General features: G+C 54.0%; 1 protein-coding gene across 1 annotated transcript; it reads right to left on the bottom strand.

Moving 5' to 3' along the window:
• Positions 1-10269: 10269 nt before the first annotated feature.
• On the bottom strand, positions 10270-16283 carry SRSF3 (serine and arginine rich splicing factor 3). Its single transcript, XM_075443079.1, has 6 exons — positions 16193-16283; positions 15186-15393; positions 14512-14646; positions 12313-12351; positions 11398-11484; positions 10270-11133 (listed from the first exon to the last, which is right to left on the bottom strand). The coding sequence occupies exons 2-6, from the start codon at positions 15389-15391 to the stop codon at positions 11106-11108; spliced, it is 495 nt and encodes a 164-aa protein (XP_075299194.1). The 5' UTR covers positions 15392-15393; positions 16193-16283; the 3' UTR covers positions 10270-11105.
• Positions 16284-16614: the final 331 nt, after the last annotated feature.

The following is a 16614-nucleotide window of genomic DNA, read 5'->3' as shown; positions in this document are numbered from 1 at the left end:
CCTCGCAGGGCAGCTGCCGCCGGTGTCTCCACGTGGGAAGGAGATTTTTTTGCTCCCGGTTGCAGGGAGCCGCTTTCGGAGCCGCAGTGCGGAGGGCCGGACGCGTCGCGCTGCGGCAGCAGATCGTCTCCTTGCCAACCGCCCGCCCTGCTCCGGCGGCAGCTCCTCGCTTCGCTCCCTCGGGACGCGGGGAAGACGCGGTCGGCACCGAAGGGAAGCCCAGCGCCGTCCCGGCCGCAGCGCCCTGGGCATCCTCACCTGGTCAGCGCGGGCCGGCACTCTCGCATTCACCAAGTGGACGCTCGCTGCTTAAATGAGCTTTTTAATTTTTTTTCCCATAAAAGCCCCCCAAATACGCCAAAGGGGAATGGGAATGTCCAACCCGGCCGCTTTTTAAATGAGCGCCCGGCGTGGCAGAGGAAGGAGCGGCCGCGCTTGTGCAACCTGCGGCGAACGCCGGCAGCCGCTGATGCAAGAACGAGGGATTAAAAAAGCGAAGTGACGCTGGACGACCGGCCGGCCTGGCCGATGCGAACGGAGTTTCACGGGTATTCTACGTTCGTGGGACAGACAGGCCAGAAAATAAATCAGATGTCGATTTTCCCTTAGGAAAGTGACTCCATAATTCTCTCTGTGATTTTTTTTTGGTGGGGTGGGGGTCCCCTCCCCTCGACTCGGCATGGCGGGGAGCGGGGTTCTGGCTGTTGCGGGATCCCCTTCCTCGCGCCCCTGCGCCGGGGGAGCTCCAGCTGCACGGTGTCGGAGGAGACCTCGGCGAAGCGGGTTGCTGGAAATGGGAAGTGGGGAGCAGAATGGCGTCAGGGCCCGGGTCAGAGAGTCCGCGGCCAAGTCTGCGGTGGCATCGTCAGAAAAAAAGGGGGAAATAAAAAAAAAAAAAAAAGGGTGATTAATACAGAAGGCGGCACAGGAACTTTAAAAAAAAAAATCCCGAAGGTGACTCACGACGCTCAGCCCCACCGACACGTAGCGGGAGGAGGTCGGAGGCGCGGGGCTGGGCACCGCGATCGGTGCGGTCCCTGCTCACCGTTTCCAGCCGCCACGCGGGAGCTGTTGCCGCTCCCGCCCCGGGTCCCTCTCCCTGAGGGGGGTCCCAAGCCCCCACCCGCGAGGGGTGCGATCGGGGGGAGAATCCATCCTTGTGATTTGCTTGGAAAACCCCACCCTAACGCCTGGAAGCAAAAGGAATACGTTAAATGACTGCATATTTCATAGCCTTCGGAGTCCCCTTCCTCCCAGTACCGGGGGCACCGAAACCCGAGCGGCGGTCGCTGCCTCGGCCAAGGAGCCCTCGGGGTCGTCTCCTTCCCGGCGGATCTCCCCAGGTGGGTCCCACAGCCGCCGAGGGGAGAGGAACCCACTGCAGACGTGGATGCAAATACATTATTCATGGTGGGCAGAGCCGGTGCGTGATTCAGCCCGTCCTCAGCGCTGGAACGGCCGGGGTTTCGTCAGCGGAACGTGCCCGGGCACATCACCTCCGACACCGAGTTTCGTCCTCTCCAGGGACGTGGGGAGCAGCACCCCCGAAAGCCACGGGGATGGGGGTGGGAGCTTCAGCGCGGGGCAGGGGAATGGTTTGTGCTGGGTGAAGGAATCGGGGTTCGGATGCCCCCAGCCCCCGGTGAGCAGGTGGGGAGGGGGGAAACGCAGCTTCATGGGGCCGTGGAAGGGAGTCCCGACGCCGAAGTGAAGAACCAAACGTCGTGCTGAGGAAGGACCACGGCGCGTTCGGTGGGAATCAGATGCTGAGGTCCAACCCATGCCCAGAACGACTGCTTTGAATGCACACGAACACCTACACGTCAGGGGTTTATAAAGCCAGAATACAAAATGTCGTTAATGCACACAATATACATACGCACGTGGCTGACCTGGAAACGTTTTCCCAGACAAAAACCTGCCAGCGCCGACCACAGAAGCAAAGCAATCGGTGCGGTTCCTCACCCAGCAGCGAGGAAGGTTTGGAAATTCCATGGTCGAAGGTGTACACGGAGTGTTTTTTGGGGGGGAAAATGTAATACTGCTGATCCTTCAACCAATGCAGGGGGAAGGAACAGCACAGCGGTGGGCAGACGGGCATCCCTCAGGCCTGTCGGGCTGGAACTGGCAGTGACAGATGAGGGCACCCTGTGCTGTTTTTCACGGTGGGACAGACGTAAGCTCTGCCAAAACCAGAATTTCTGCCCAGGGAACCAACCTGAGAAGTGGGGAACCAAGGCGGGACCACGGGACCTCCACCCCAGCACGGGGAGCGGGGACGAGCGCGTGGGTTCTGGGGCTGAGTCCTGCAAAGGGCATTACCCTGCGCCCCGAAGGCTGTCACCCGCTGCCCAGGGCTGTCACCCACCTCCCCTGGGTCTGTCACCTACCTCCCCTGGGCGCGGGGGTGTCTCTATCCCCCCTCCAACAGCCCTTGCTGGCCAGAACCCCCCCGAGCAGATGTGAAACCACACAGCCCGGGAGAGCGGCCGGACAGGTGCTGGCTGTAGGTGTGAGCGGCTCTGCTGGGGATGAAGCCCCAAACCAAGCCCCGTGTATTCAGGCAGTAAAAACCCTCTTCAGCAAGATTCACATCTCCAAGTTTGGGGTTGGGGGTTTTTTTTATTATCTCTGCTCACAAGCTTTTTTCTTTTAAGTGGGAAACGTGAAGGCTCTTAATGAAACACTCACGCTCCAGCAAAAGCCTAAATGAGCCCAGTGTTCGGCTGAATGGCGTCTGTATCCCGGCGAAGGCTGTTTTCCCATCAGCTCTTTGAAGTGCCCAATTAAATGATTTTATACTAATAGGATTTTCCCAGGAAAGAAAGACAAGAATGACAAAACGCTGAATGCTTGATTAACTCTGCCCCGAAAAGAACCGGGATCGTGTTAATTGACTGTTTCCCTGCCATCTACAGCCCTCGTTCGCTCCATTTATGAAGGCATTTTGATGAGACGCCGGAGCCAGCAGAGTGGAAATCGAGTCCCACCAGGCACAAATGGGGGATGAGATGGGCCCCGGAACAAGGCCTTTGCTTACTGGAAATATTGCTGGATGCGGGAGCCGGGCTATGAATCCGCCGCTTCATTCGGCCCCTCACTCATTTTCATCCGAGATTGTTTTTAGCCCCGTTCACAGTCATTAACGTAATTGCTTCGCTGACTTTCCATGAGCAGCTTGGAAGCTTTGTGGGGTGGGTTTTGTTTTTTGCTGGCAGCAAAGGGCTTCATTGTTCAGAGCCCGGCAAGGACAGCAGGGAGTACCTGGCTTCGAACCCCCGGCGCGTTTGCCTGTTTATTTACAGAATCCCAGAATCCCAGAATGTTCAGGGTTGGCAGGGCCCTCTGTGGGTCACCCAGCCCAACCCCCTGCCCAAGCAGGGTCACCCACAGCAGGCTGCACAGCACCACGTCCAGGCGGGGCTGGAATATCTCCAGAGAAGGAGACTCCACAGCCTCCCTGGGCAGCCTGGGCCAGGGCTCCGTCACCCTCAGAGGGAAGAAGTTCTTCCTCATCTTCAGCTGGAGCTTCCTCGGCTTCAGTTTGTGCCCGTTGCCCCTTGTCCTGTCACTGGGCACCACTGGAAAGAGTCTGGCCCCATCCTCCTGACACCCACCCTGCAGATGTTTATCAGCATTTCTACGGTCCCCTCTCAGCCTTCTCTTCTCCAGGCTGAACAAGCCCAGCTCCCTCAGCCTCTCCTCGTAGGAGAGATGCTCCAGTCCCCTCCTCATCCTCGCAGCCCTCCGCTGGACTCTCTCCAGTAGCTCCTCATCTTTCTTGAACTGGGGAGCCCAGAACTGGACACAGCACTGCAGATGGGGCCTCACTGGGGCAGAGCAGGGGGGGAGGAGAACCTCCCTGACCTGCTGGCCACACTCCTCCTAAGGCACCCCAGACCATGACCTGAGAGCAGGGCAGGACCGGACGCCTCACTGGGAACCGGGGCGAACGGCTCCAGCCTTTCGCAAAGCTTTTTTTCGCGGGGGAAAAATCTCCATGGAAAACATCCACGGGGTTTTATTTTGCAGCCAGCTCTCCCTCGCGGGCACCTCTGTCAGGGCAGGGGAAGCGTCCCATGGGGTGGCAGTGGGCAGGGGGAGGACAGGGACTTCTCCAGGCCCACCGGCACCGTCCACAGCCGGATTCACCGTGCGGGGGGGGGATCAGCAAGCGGAGCGTGGGGCAGAACTGCTCCCATCCATGAGGCGTACGGGGTCTCCAGCCCTCGGCAGCTCTCGGTGCAGCCAGGCCCATGGGAAGCTGTTGACCAACAGATCTTCTTCCCAAAGGACACCACGTGTCAGCGCTGCTGGCAAGGGATTTGCTGCTCCCAGAGCTGTGGCGATGCTTGAAATCCATCGGGAGCAGTGTCTGGCCCTCCACAGCCGTGCGCGAGGAGGAGGTGACTACGCAGAGCTGTTGACTAACGCTTGCTCACCACGTCTGCTATAAAAACCATCCCCGACTCGGCGGAGAACCCGGAGCAGTCGGACACAGGGATGCGGCATCCCCAAGCCAAGTCCCTCCGCTCCCGCTCGTGGAGGCAGCAACACCGAACCCCAAACCCGTGGCTCTGGGAGACGCGTGCTGGCCCGCTCGCCCATGCCGGGCCCGCTGGCACTGCCAGGCGTTGGCTCACCGTGCATCAGCGTCTCCCGGCATCTCCCCGCTCACGGCACGCGTTCCGGGAGCCCCGTCACCCCGGGTGAGGGTGGGGGTCGTGATTCACCGTGCCCCAGTGCCGGTGGGCGAGGAGCGGGGCTGGGTGTGGGGCGGAGGAGAGGGCAGGGGCAGAGCAGCCCCAGGGCTCCGTGAGTGCCCTGCGATGGCAGCTGTCGGAGCGCAGTCACCAGACCATGCGCCACAGCCAGACGGACGGACAGCTGTCCTGCACCGTGACTCACGGCCCTGTGTGGAGCAGAGGTAATGGGAGGGGAGGGCTGGGCGTGCACAGTTCCCAATAAAGCCATCGGTGATGATACGACAGCCGCCACCTCGACGCCGGGGTAAGGGTCGATTGCACCCTCCTTGCTACGTGTGGGTCACGCTCGGCAGGACTTCCTGGAGCTGGGCCGAAGGAGCAGCTCCGCTGGCCTCGACACCGAGCGCTGGCCTCGACACCGAGTGCCAGACCCACGATGGGGATGGCCACGGCCCACACGCCGTGGTGTGGCTCTGCTCGGCTCCACCAAACGGGGATCTGAGTCGGGGAATTCCAGGTGCCAGTATAAAGCCTTTTTCTTTTGGTTTCAGCTTCCCTCCCCGGTTTGTCTGCCCCGCCTGCGAGCATCCGCATTACACCAGGGAAAAGAAATTCGCTGAATTGTGGAGCTGCTGTCAGCAGCGCGGCAGCAGCTGGAGATGGGTTAAACATGGCCTGTGCTTCCTCAGCAGCCGGAGCCCTTCCCGTCCACCTCCCGTGACAAACTCGGGCTCTGCAGAAGGCCAGAAGATTTATAGATGACCAACTGTAACGTGTCACAAAGAGCAGGAGGGAGACAAAGAAGGAGAGGAAGGTTGCGAAACATGAAAACCTGAAAATGACTACAGATCAAAAAATACCCCACCAGTCCCCCCCAGACCCACCCCGCGCGGGGGAAACCCAACTCCCAATCTGGCGAACACTCAGCCGCGGGGTGCGGAGCGGGACGCTGGAAGAATTGCCACGGGCAGGAGCAGCAGCGTGCCACGCCTGGAGCCTATCTGCCCAGCTGCCGCAACCTCCTCCCAAAAAGCTCATAGCAGCACTGCATGAAAAGCCCATCAATCCACCGCGCGCCCGCAGCAGGAAGCACGGCACCCAGCCCCGCCGGCGGGCGTTCTGCGGTGACGGACTGTGTTTTAATGCAACGGCAAATAACGCCAGTGTTAGTCAGAAACAAGCGACTGCGAACATTTTATAGCGAACCCTGACAGCAAGCCCGCCATCGGCAGCGGCGCGGGAAAGGCTGGGCGAGCAGCGGGGCTTCCTTGCGGAGACGCTGCTGAATTTTGTTGAATATTCACGGGCAAAGCAGCCTCCGCACGCGGCGGAGATAACGCTTCTCTCTCACAGCTGGCGGCAGCGATCTCCCGGCCTGCTCCAGCGTGACACCCAGGGTGACACGGTGCCTCGCCCCGATACGGCTGCTCCACCCTGACGCTGCCGCTCCCGGCCAAGGGCTCCGGCTGGCTCCGGGCCCTGCTCACCGCGGCACGCCACGGCCGGGGCCCTGCACACCACGGGACGTCGCGCCGGGCTGCTGTGCGCGGCGTCTGCGTCTGCGGTGGGTACATCGGAACCGGTCAGCGTGTTCACGTGTTGCCTGGCAAAGTGCCCAAGGACAGGAGCGCGCGACTCCGGCCGTAGCAGGACGAACCCCAGGGTGCCCCAGGGAGGCTGGGGAGTGACACCACTGAAATCGGTGGCCGAATCTAGCGGGGAAGGAGGCACATTTCCCTCCTCCGATTGGGATTACCGCTGCAGAAAACCCCTAAAATTGCTTTGAGGACCGAGCAGAAACACCACTCGAAATCAATGTGAAGATTTGTTCAACCAGAAGTTATGTCAGCTACTAAATTATTAAATAATAGATGAATGAATCACTTGGGAACATAGTGTTCCTCTTGCATAGTCTATTTCATATTTGTCTGAATCTGGCGTTTATTTTAGTCCACAACAGCATTTGTCTGAAGGGCACTAACAGAATGTGACTAATGGTAGTCCCTCGGTGAAATTTCGAAATGAAACAGAAAACCGAGACAGTGACAGTATTTCTAGGAAGTCAGATCGCTTCTTGCGTGGGCTGGCAGGCTGGGATGCTGCTTCAGCTTCAGCAGCTGCTTTGCTAAACGACCGCAATAGCTGCCAAGCGGCAACTTGTCTTTATTTCGCCTGTTTTTGGCAGGTTGAGGTGTGAAGTTGGAGCCGGCTGCACTTCAGCAACAGGGAAGCTGCGACCCGCCTCCTTACGGCAGGTCTCGGTGCCGCGCTGTTGCCGCGCTGCGTGGGATCCAAGGTCGAACCGGAGCTACGGGAACTGCGCTCCTGCCCTTTGGCCTTCTGTTTGCAAAAGGGGTTGATGCCCCAGTTCTCTCGCTTCTTTTCTAGCTCAGTGACGCCGCGCTACATCAGCCCCAGAGCAGGACGTTTCACGACAGCGACCGCAGCTCCGGTTTTGGGACGGTATTCCGAGGGTGTGATTTGAATATGGGCGCGGGGACGGGGATTAAAACCAGCAGAAACAGGAGAGCTGTTCAAATCTTCAGGTGCTTTGTGGATCTTCACGTCAGGAGACACTGTGGCACCTCGTGGTGGTGGGATCATGAGTAGAAGAAAGTAGAACTGGAAACTGAGAGGAGGGCGTGTCAACAGCAAAAGCAAAAAGCCGCAGGAGCGCTGGGCACGCGCCGCTTCCAGCGGTGAGCTCCGCTGCCAGGTCCCCCCAGCAGCCCCGAGAAGTGCAGGGATAAGAGGCACAACCTGTCCTTCCAACGCCGGCTGCTGCGGGAAGGGTCACGGGCACGCTGCGGCTTCTCTCACATCCCCTTTCGCTCTGGACCGGGAGAAATGCGAAGAGCGAGCGCACGAAGCATGGAGGTGATCTTCTGTCAAGAGTATGTTTGAGGGCTTGGTGTGACTGGAGTGCAGAAGAGCACAGCTCCAGCAAGAGGTTCATTTTGGGGGTGAACCGCAGCAGCCCCCCAAACCTGCCTGAAACACGGTTTTGTTAACCAGAACCGCAGCCGGTGCTCGGTAAGATTGCAGTTGCTCATCCAAGCTCGACCCTGGTTAGCTGAACCTCTCTGAGGGTCAGTGGAACACATTCCACTGAAAGGAAGAACATATTTAACCTCTCCATTTTCTGTTTTAAGCGCAAGGCACATTCTTAAAATGATCTTCTCTGCCATAAACAAAGAGCAGCACGTACGTAAAAAGCAAAAAGCAAAAAAAAAAATCCCTTTCTTTGCAAAACCATTTGCACACAATGCTCTCCCTAGGGGGAGTGTGAGAAAAGAACAAACCGCACATAAACAGAGGGTAGTTACGCCGTCCGACGCTTCTGGGACGCGCTGAGATACTGCGCTGCCGGGCGCCTGAGGAGCTCAGATAGCGCTGACCTCAGGAGGCTTCGGCCGGGCAAAGGCAGGGGCAGCTACAGCCCTCCCCAGATCAGAAACGCAGCTCACCACGCTGGCGTGAGCACCATGAAACCCGGCCCTGACACCACTCGGAAAGCGGCAGAGCGAAGAGATTCCCCCGTCAGCCGGGAGCCTGCAGAGCAGGGCTGAGGCCGAGGATGGGGCAGGAGCCACCTCGTTCCGCCAAGCAACCGCGGCACAGCGTCTGTCTGTCCTCCTCCAGCTGGGACAGACTGCTTAGCGGCTCTTCCTGGTGTCAGGGTCTTTGGGGAGAGGTGAGGGATGCTCCTGGCCTTAGAAGGTCCACACAAACATTTCCTCGGAAACGGAATTTCCGAGTAGGCTTTTCAAATGCAAGCCACAATGCTCTACCTGCAGATAGCGCTCGCAGGCTGGTCACCCCGGCGCGGGAGCAAACTGGAAGCCGTGAATCCATGAATGTGCTGCTGCATTAAAAACAGCCCTTGGTAATCACACCCTGGGAGCAGGGCTGTTCACAGCCAGCATTTATACATTTCCCATCTTTCTCTAGAAATTGCTAATTTTGTTCCCCACCAAAACTCCCACCTGATTCCACAAAACCAGCAGCGTGCCGTGGACCAGCAGCTCTGATCCAGCCGAAGCGCCGACTCCTTCAGCCAGCTGAGGAGCGTCGTGATGTCAGAAACCTGAAACTGATAAACATTCCCAGTTCTGCCAACTCCCTCGCGTATGAAAACCACAACCTGCTTCCCCACGGCGCGCCGCCTCTAGCGCTTCAGATTTCTTTCCCTCCTTTCCCCTCAGTGGCTGAAACTGCTGCCGGCTGCTTGTCCCCCCCGCCCCGTAACCGCAAGAGGAACCGACGTGCCAGCAGAGAGCCCGGCTCCCAGGCAGCGAGAGCTGCAGCCCTTCCACAGATCAAACCCCGCGAGCTGCACGTACGCAGAAAGGGAACACAGCTGCGTGCGGCACACGGGATCGTCTCAGCCCTCGGCTGCCTTCCACGCAACGCAGGCATCCCCAGAGGAGCTGGTCTGGCAACATTCTGAGAGCAAACCTGGCTCGGCACCAGGACGGGAGCCGCGGCAGCAACCACCGCAGCGACACCGCAGAGCCCCACGCTCCCTATGCGCCCCAGCCAACGGAGAAACTCCGCTTTGCCGAGAACGCTGCGCAACGCACACACCAGACTAAACCGCTCGGGTCCGTGCCGAGGAGCACTGACCGACAAAGCTCAGCCCTGCACCCATCACAGCAGAGCAGCAGATCCCTCCTCAGGCCAGGCAGGCGAGGAGCAGAGGACGTGTTTCTGGGTGCCTCTCCAGCTCCCCACTGGAGATGACTCCGGGCTGCGCGTGCCTCTAGCACCATCTGCAGCCGTCCTGCTTGGCAGAGGACACGCGGGCGGTGCCACTCGCTCCACAGCACACTCTTTGGGCCTGTGGCTGTCAAATCCTCGGCAGCAGAACCCCTGAGATTGGAAAACGCCTTTAAGATCGAGTCCAACCACAAGTGGGTTTCAGTAGTTCGCTATTTCTAGGCAGCGCGGGGACCAGCCGTTTCTTTCTTTCCACTACAGCTCTGCCATAATCTCGTCCCCGTCTGGACACAAGTGAAGGAAACCGACCCACCAGCTGTTCAGCAGGATGGATTTAATCTAAACACAATCAAAACCCATGCAGCCCATCTTCTCTTGCATACAGGGAAAAACAGAGCTCTGACAGAGCCTGGGAGCTCTAACTGCATTCAGCTTCACACTCCTAAGCGAAATATTCATGCAAAGCTTCTGTTACAGAACACCAGTTTCAAAACTGAGATGTGAAGAATACCTTAGAAGCTGCTACCAGCCCCCATCCAGGATGCAAAAAGTGCCAGGAACCTTTGGGTCTCCAGCCAGCTTTCTGAGTAAGCATGACGGAGCTCACCACTGGGCAAGCAGTCAAGCCAGCACCAGGTAGGCAGCTCCCCTAGGCAGCCACCCTCAGCTCCTAGCAGCAGCTGAACAGTTCACCAACATGCTACAGGGAGACATGGCGAGTGCCACCCCACCCCCGACTACAGAGCACCTTTAGTTTGAACCGAGCTGCACCACAAGACCCATGTGCACATTCTCCAAAGCCAATGTGCTCAGCAGGTGCTCCAGTTAAATACTAAACCACAAGTTGTAACCAAAACTTTAATTCCAAGGATCTCACAAAAGACATTTTACAAGTGACATGAAAATTCTTGTACAGTAAAGAAATGTTTAATTCGTAACTTTTACAATGTACCATTACACACCCCACACATCCACTCCAGTTGTCAGTTCTGCTGTGTATTTGGTCTGTTCAGAGGTTCTGGAATAGATGGTCAATCAATCATCTATTTGAGAAGTACTACAGTCACACGAAGTACAAAATTAACTGACCCTACGGCTAAAAATTTATATTTCACATGATATGAAGTAGCTCAGTTCCAGGTAATGGAAGTCAGAACTGGAGCTCTGGATGGAACTGCAGCTCAGCCACTCCCTCCCCAGGCCACTGGTTCCATGTTCCCGACTGCTTCGGGAGCTGTACAATGAAGCACCTACGTCTTGTTCTTCCGCACAAACACCGTCCGTGGCCACGCTTCCACAATGAACACATCTTCATCGCACGCTTCCTTCCAAAAGCTGAATCCCATCAAAACATACCCCAGCACACCAAGACCAGAAACATTCCTCTATCTATGCAAGACAAACTGATTACCGTTCAACACAAACAAAAATTTATGTATAATGGTACATTGTAAAGCGATTAATATTACAAATCATATGATCTGCTCAGAACCATATACAGATTCACATCTTTACATTTGCCACCTGTTACAAGATACAAGGAACAAAGCAAGTTCAACAGCTAAAACATTTTAAAAATGCACCAAGCTTTATGAAGCTTCAAAACAAAACAATGTTCTGTACATACTCCTCCTGTCCTCAGATCTAATGACTTCCTGTACACAGCTCCTTCTCATCGTCCTATTTCCTCTCATTTGACCTGGAGCGACTGAAGAAGAAAAGACGTTAGTACCCAGGTGCCAAGAGCAGCAAAGTTTGCTTTAAACCCCCCAGCCCAAATCAGCAGATGGCATTCAAGCATTTTAATAACACTGTTCATTTAGTAAACCTGAGTATTTAATTCAAGGTAAAGAACCTCACTAGACACTAGAGACAATTCTCCACCACAACCTCTCTCAGTATCACCAAGACACAGGAACAATTAACTTCACAGATTACTCAAAACACTTAATGACTGTAAGACTCATCCTACCTGCGAGACCTGGAAAAGGAACGAGAAGGCTTGTGATTCCTCTCCCGTGAGAGTGACCTCTCTCTTCTTCTGTCTCTGGAGAGAGACCTGTTAAAGATCACAAAGCAAGATGATTACAGCATCAAAGCAAAGCTGAACTGATTACATTAACCAGGCTATCTGAAGAGCCTCCCTTCAGGAAGTTAAGGTTTTTAACTATTCAACCAGGGGAAACCTGTTTGTTTATTTATATTTTATTATGGTATTAGCCTCTCCTTCGGGTAAGAATAATCAGCTTGCACCACACAACACAGCTTAAATTGCATTGTAAACAGGCATCTATTCCTTTGCAGCAGTTCCAATCTGTTCAGAGTTGGACTGCAGGTGACTGTGCCTCTGCTAACACAGCGTGTCCACATATCCTTATGCGTCCCCTACAGCAATGCTGCACTCTATGCTACAAGAATGGAAGAACTGTGTACAAACTCTGGAAACTTGAAAAATCCCAACACAAAGCTGTGTTACACTGTCGGGTCACTACCACCTAACACTCTGCAGCACACAACAGCAGAACACACTATTTCCTTACAATCTGTGCTTGTGGCTCACAGAACCTGCAGCAGAGCAGCACACTAGCACAGAAATTTCTGTCAAAAACTGGCAGGAACCTTGGATAGCTGCACAACACAAACACTCCTTACTTCCATTCTTAGTATCCTCCCACTGATAACCCTGCAACCTCAAGTAGCTGTGGAAGTACTACCTCCAGGCAAGCAGTAAATATGGCAGAAGCAAACCCATTTCTCCCTTTTAGCAAATCACACCTACCCCAGAGTCTATTTAAACGCGTACCGCCCCAACGTTCAGTCGTTTCGGTTTGTTTCTTTTTAAACCTCCTGGACAAAGTAGTCCAGGCTATCATTAACTGGTGCATACCTGCTGCGGCTACGAGAAAAGCTTCTCCTTCGCGGTGATCTAGAACCAGAAAGATAAATGTGAGGCTTTTTATCAATTCTGTTAGCATCAATGGGGTGAGGCATTTCCCAACTTGTCAAACTCACTGTTGGGCCCAGGGAATGTGCCAAGAATAACTGGCATCCATCATCCAGCAAAAGGCATGGAAAGATTAGGCAGTAAAACAAAGCTCAGTGTGAACAGCACGTTTCCAACCACGAATTCACTTTAACTAAGAATGCTTCACAGCAGAGTTGTCCAATGCAACACTTTCCATTTCCACTAAATACACTGCCCAGAACATCACACCAAAGTCCCACAAGTGGTTCCAAAAAAATAGCACAGACCAAATGTTTTGGAACCCATGCAAGCCAAAAAGGTCCATGACAAGGCATAAGAGATACCAAGTGGAAAAAAGTGAAAATGCGCTCAGTGTCAATATTGATAATGCCATTAAGTGCTACATTAGAACTGCATATCTGTGATTGTCATTTTTAATGCCATAGTGTGTTTAGACTATTTTCTTTTAAAAAAATAAAAAATAAAAATAACCTTAGCTCGGCCCAGTTCATCCCAAAAAGTAATTGTTTTAAGTTTTGAAAACTGTTAGTAAAACCATTTAAAGGTGATAGGATTTTTCTCGCAAGGAAAAGCTAAGTTTGTTAGAGCTTTATTAAAAATTTAGTTTGGCATCTCACATGCAAATATACCGGTTTTTTACGTTATTCACAGTGTAAGAGCTTCCATATCACCCTTAAAAGTTTTCTCAAGCAACATATGTACGTTACCACTCAATTATGCACAGCCAGCCTTTGATTGAGAAAAGTAATTACTTATAAGCCGCTTACTCCTTATTTTAACCAGCAGTAAACTGTATAAGCAGGAAAAACTTACTAGTTTTTGGTTTCAACAAGCTAGAAATGGTGAGGTGAGGCTGCCGGACTGACTGCCAAGAAGAATTTGCTGAAAAGGTTTTGCCAGATGTTGCGTTGTATTTAGTTGGTTGGCGAAGGGGGTGTTGTGGATTTTTCCTGCTTTTTTGTTAGCCGAAGGCTGCTGCTGTAGTTGTTGTGAAGACATTTGGTAAATAAACAGCTGAGCTGATTGGCCGGGAATGTGTGGGCGGTCGAGGTGGCTGCTGCCGATTTGGTTAAGGTTGGAGAGAAGGCTGAGAGAAAACAGCATGCTCGGGAACCAAAGGGCGGTGCAACCTGACGACTGGCCATGCCTGGGTCATGTGAAACGACACCAGCCAAGCTGCATGGGGCGCGCTGGTCACATGACGCTGAAAGGGCTAGTTGGCTGGCTAATGCAGACTCAGAGGGTGGTGAGAAGAGACATGATGGTGACTCTGTAACGGGTTCATTTTTATTAATAGATGGACCAAAAAGCATAAAAAAAATGAAAAACAAGCCATCAGTACAACCGTCTATTAGCTAACAAATACTCCTAATGTGTTATTTTTCAACAGCAAAAGGGTAAGCTTGAAACCCTGACTTGTGAGGACTTCACTCACCTGCAACAGGTAAATTCAGTCCTGCAAAAACCATGCTGCAGACTTAAACTGCCAGACCAGCTAGTCTGGGTCCAAGAACAGGTCAGTTACCAAAAATCCTGCTACATTTTAGAGCTGGGTTTGCAAACCTCAAGCAACAGGTGCTTTAATTCCAAACTAACACTGAAGTGTAAAGATTCTACATCTTTAGAGCAACTGTTACTCAATCTATTATTAAACAGCTGCCTACTTGGATAGTATTTAAATTGTGCAAATAAAACGGAGAAACACATCTGTATGGAAATGCTAAGCTGCTGTATGTCATGTTTTGCCATTATGGAATAACAGAAAGGAACAGCCTAAGTTGGAGTATGGGGAAGAACGGGAAAGCGTGACTAGAAGATGAGCAGATTTTAGGAGGAACGAGGGTAAGTCCAGGACAGAGGGCACTGACTACCAACTTGCACAGTGACCTAAAGACAAACGCCAACATTCAACACAACTTAAGTTCACCTCGATTTTGTGGGGGTTTTGGGGTTGGGTTTTTTTTTTTAACATTTGACATCTCCAAATTGTGATCAGATAGATGACTCTCATCCATCAACATGCTTTTATAAAGCCTGCTTCTAGGACGCTAAGTGGTAACAGTTCCAACAGCTCTATGAGTGTACTTTGACCTAGGGTACCTGCGACGGGGAGGAGGACTTCTTCTGCGATAGTCATCTCGAGGACGCCTGCCCCACGATGGAGGTGGACCACGGTTCCGACTCCGTTTCTCACCATTGGAAAGTTCCACTCTGACTCGACACCCACAGAGGGTTCTGGGAAAAGATATTGACATCGGTTAGCATTTCCCTGGACAGAAGAAAACCTACAGAATCAAGAGAGGGGAAAAAGACACAGTCAACAAGGGGAAAAACACTCTTATGTATACACAATAATCAAAGCATGCACTATTGAGAGTCTAAAAAGTAAACTCCAGCATGACATACAAACAGTTTGACCACTTCTGAAAGCTTGCCACGCTATGAAAGCGGGCAGAGAGGGAACTGAGGAGTCTCCCTGATGAGTTCTGCCCCTTTATAGTAACACCATCCTGAATTTAACTACTGCACACCAAGAGGTTCAATTCACGTCTCACCTAGGAATTAAATTCTAAAATGCAAAACTAACTGTCCCAATGCTATCCCTGCACTATTAAGAGACTACCCTTGTATCACCGTACAAATAAATATTGCACAACAAATACATCAAGTTCTTGGTTTTGCCAGTTGAAGCTTCCCAATTTAAACTGTATCACTACCCACAATTTCTTTAGTTTTTCAGCCAGCAAGCCAAACACGCAAGGAGCACATTTTACCTTCCATCTAGTTCTCTTACGGCATCAGCTGCATCTCGTGGATCTTCAAACTCCACAAAGGCAAAACCAGGAGGATTTCTTGCCACCCATACACTGCGCAGTGGTCCATAGTAGCCAAAAGCTCGCTCTAATTCAGTTTTGTTGCCATTGTTTCCAAGGTTACCCACATAAACCTTGCAGTCCAGAGGACAAGAGTCACGATGCATTGCTAGAGAAAAAAAAAAGAGCTCATGTATACATAACACACAGCAAGTGTTCATCCACTTACAACAGAAGTAATTCTGTTCGTTGCTTTTCCAAGGTACTTCAACAGCAACATGATCTGACAGGACAGAAACGTTAACCTGCGTAGAAGGGGGGTGGGGGTGCAGAAAGAGAGTGTTCAAAACCAAACACAAATGCTAGCTGCTATATCGTAATCGTGATTAAAATTCAGTATTTCAGGGAATTTCGTTTACTTTTGAAAAAGGGGTGTTTCTCTGCGCCCCTCTCCCCCGCCCCCGGATTCCATCGGGGGCCGGGCCTGCAGAGGGAGCGCTGCGCGGGAGAAGGGCTCCATTGTTCTCGGACCGGGATTCGGGGGAAGCTGCACATGCCGGGGGGAGAAGCAGCGCCATCTCCGGCAGAAGCCACGCCGTGAGCTCTCGGGGACTCCCTCCAGAGCGTCTCCTCAGCGCTGCGTGAGGAACCAGCGCTCTCCCGGAGCGGGCGGGAAAGGCGCCACACCACCCCCACGGCACCTCCCGCCCAGCCGCACCTCGCCTCACTGGCCACAGCCGCGGAGAAACGGCGGCGAGCGGGCTCTTCAAGGCAACCCGTGGCCTACTCGCTTTCTCCCCGCCCGGCTTTCCTCAGCGTAGTAGCAGCCACCGCCCGCGGCCCAGCTTTACAAAATGGCGGCTGCTCTTTGTCTGCCGCCACCGGGCCCCGCCGCTTCCATCCGCCCTGCCGGGGACCGAGACCGCGGGTGCCGCCTCCCCCCCGCCCTCCGAGGTGAAGATCCTCACCGATGCTAAGAGGGAGGGCGCGCGAAGGGAGCCCGCGCTAAATTCGTAGCCGACTCGACCCTCAACGACACTCCCGCTCCGCTTTTCCTCACTGGACAAAATGGCGACGGCCGCCTACCCCGCCCGCCTTTATATACGGTCAGCCCACTCCCACGTGACTCCACCAGGCAGCAAATCAGAGGGCGCCGTCCCGCTGATTGACAGCTCGCCTCACCCCGCCGCCTGCGCGCGGCCACAAGCGGCGGCGCGCGCGGTTCTCCTCAGCGGCGGGAGGCCGGGGCCGCCCCGCCCCGCTCGACCGGAATTCGGCTTGAGAAACCGGTTGTCGAGGGGAGACCGGAGGGCTGGGAGATCAGGGAGCGGCAGCGCGCCCAGGGAGGCTGCTTTGATGGCCGAAAGGAAAAAGGTGGCTTTGTTTTCCT

This window comes from Opisthocomus hoazin, chromosome 25 (genome assembly GCF_030867145.1).
Source record: "Opisthocomus hoazin isolate bOpiHoa1 chromosome 25, bOpiHoa1.hap1, whole genome shotgun sequence".
NCBI classification, from domain to species: Eukaryota; Metazoa; Chordata; class Aves; order Opisthocomiformes; family Opisthocomidae; genus Opisthocomus; species Opisthocomus hoazin.
The sequence above is the reverse complement of the archived record's forward strand: the minus strand, read 5'-3'. Positions and strand labels throughout refer to the sequence as shown.

Coding starts and splice junctions, on each gene's coding strand:
- SRSF3 (XM_075443079.1), bottom strand. CDS start 15,391: ATGCATCGTGACTCTTGTCCTCTGGACTGCAAGGTTTATGTGGGTAAC. Junction 12,352..14,511: donor AGTCCTCCTCCCCGTCGCAG/GTACCCTAGGTC, acceptor TTCTGGTTCTAG/ATCACCGCGAAGGAGAAGCT. Junction 11,485..12,312: donor TTTTCTCGTAGCCGCAGCAG/GTATGCACCAGT, acceptor GATCTTTAACAG/GTCTCTCTCCAGAGACAGAA.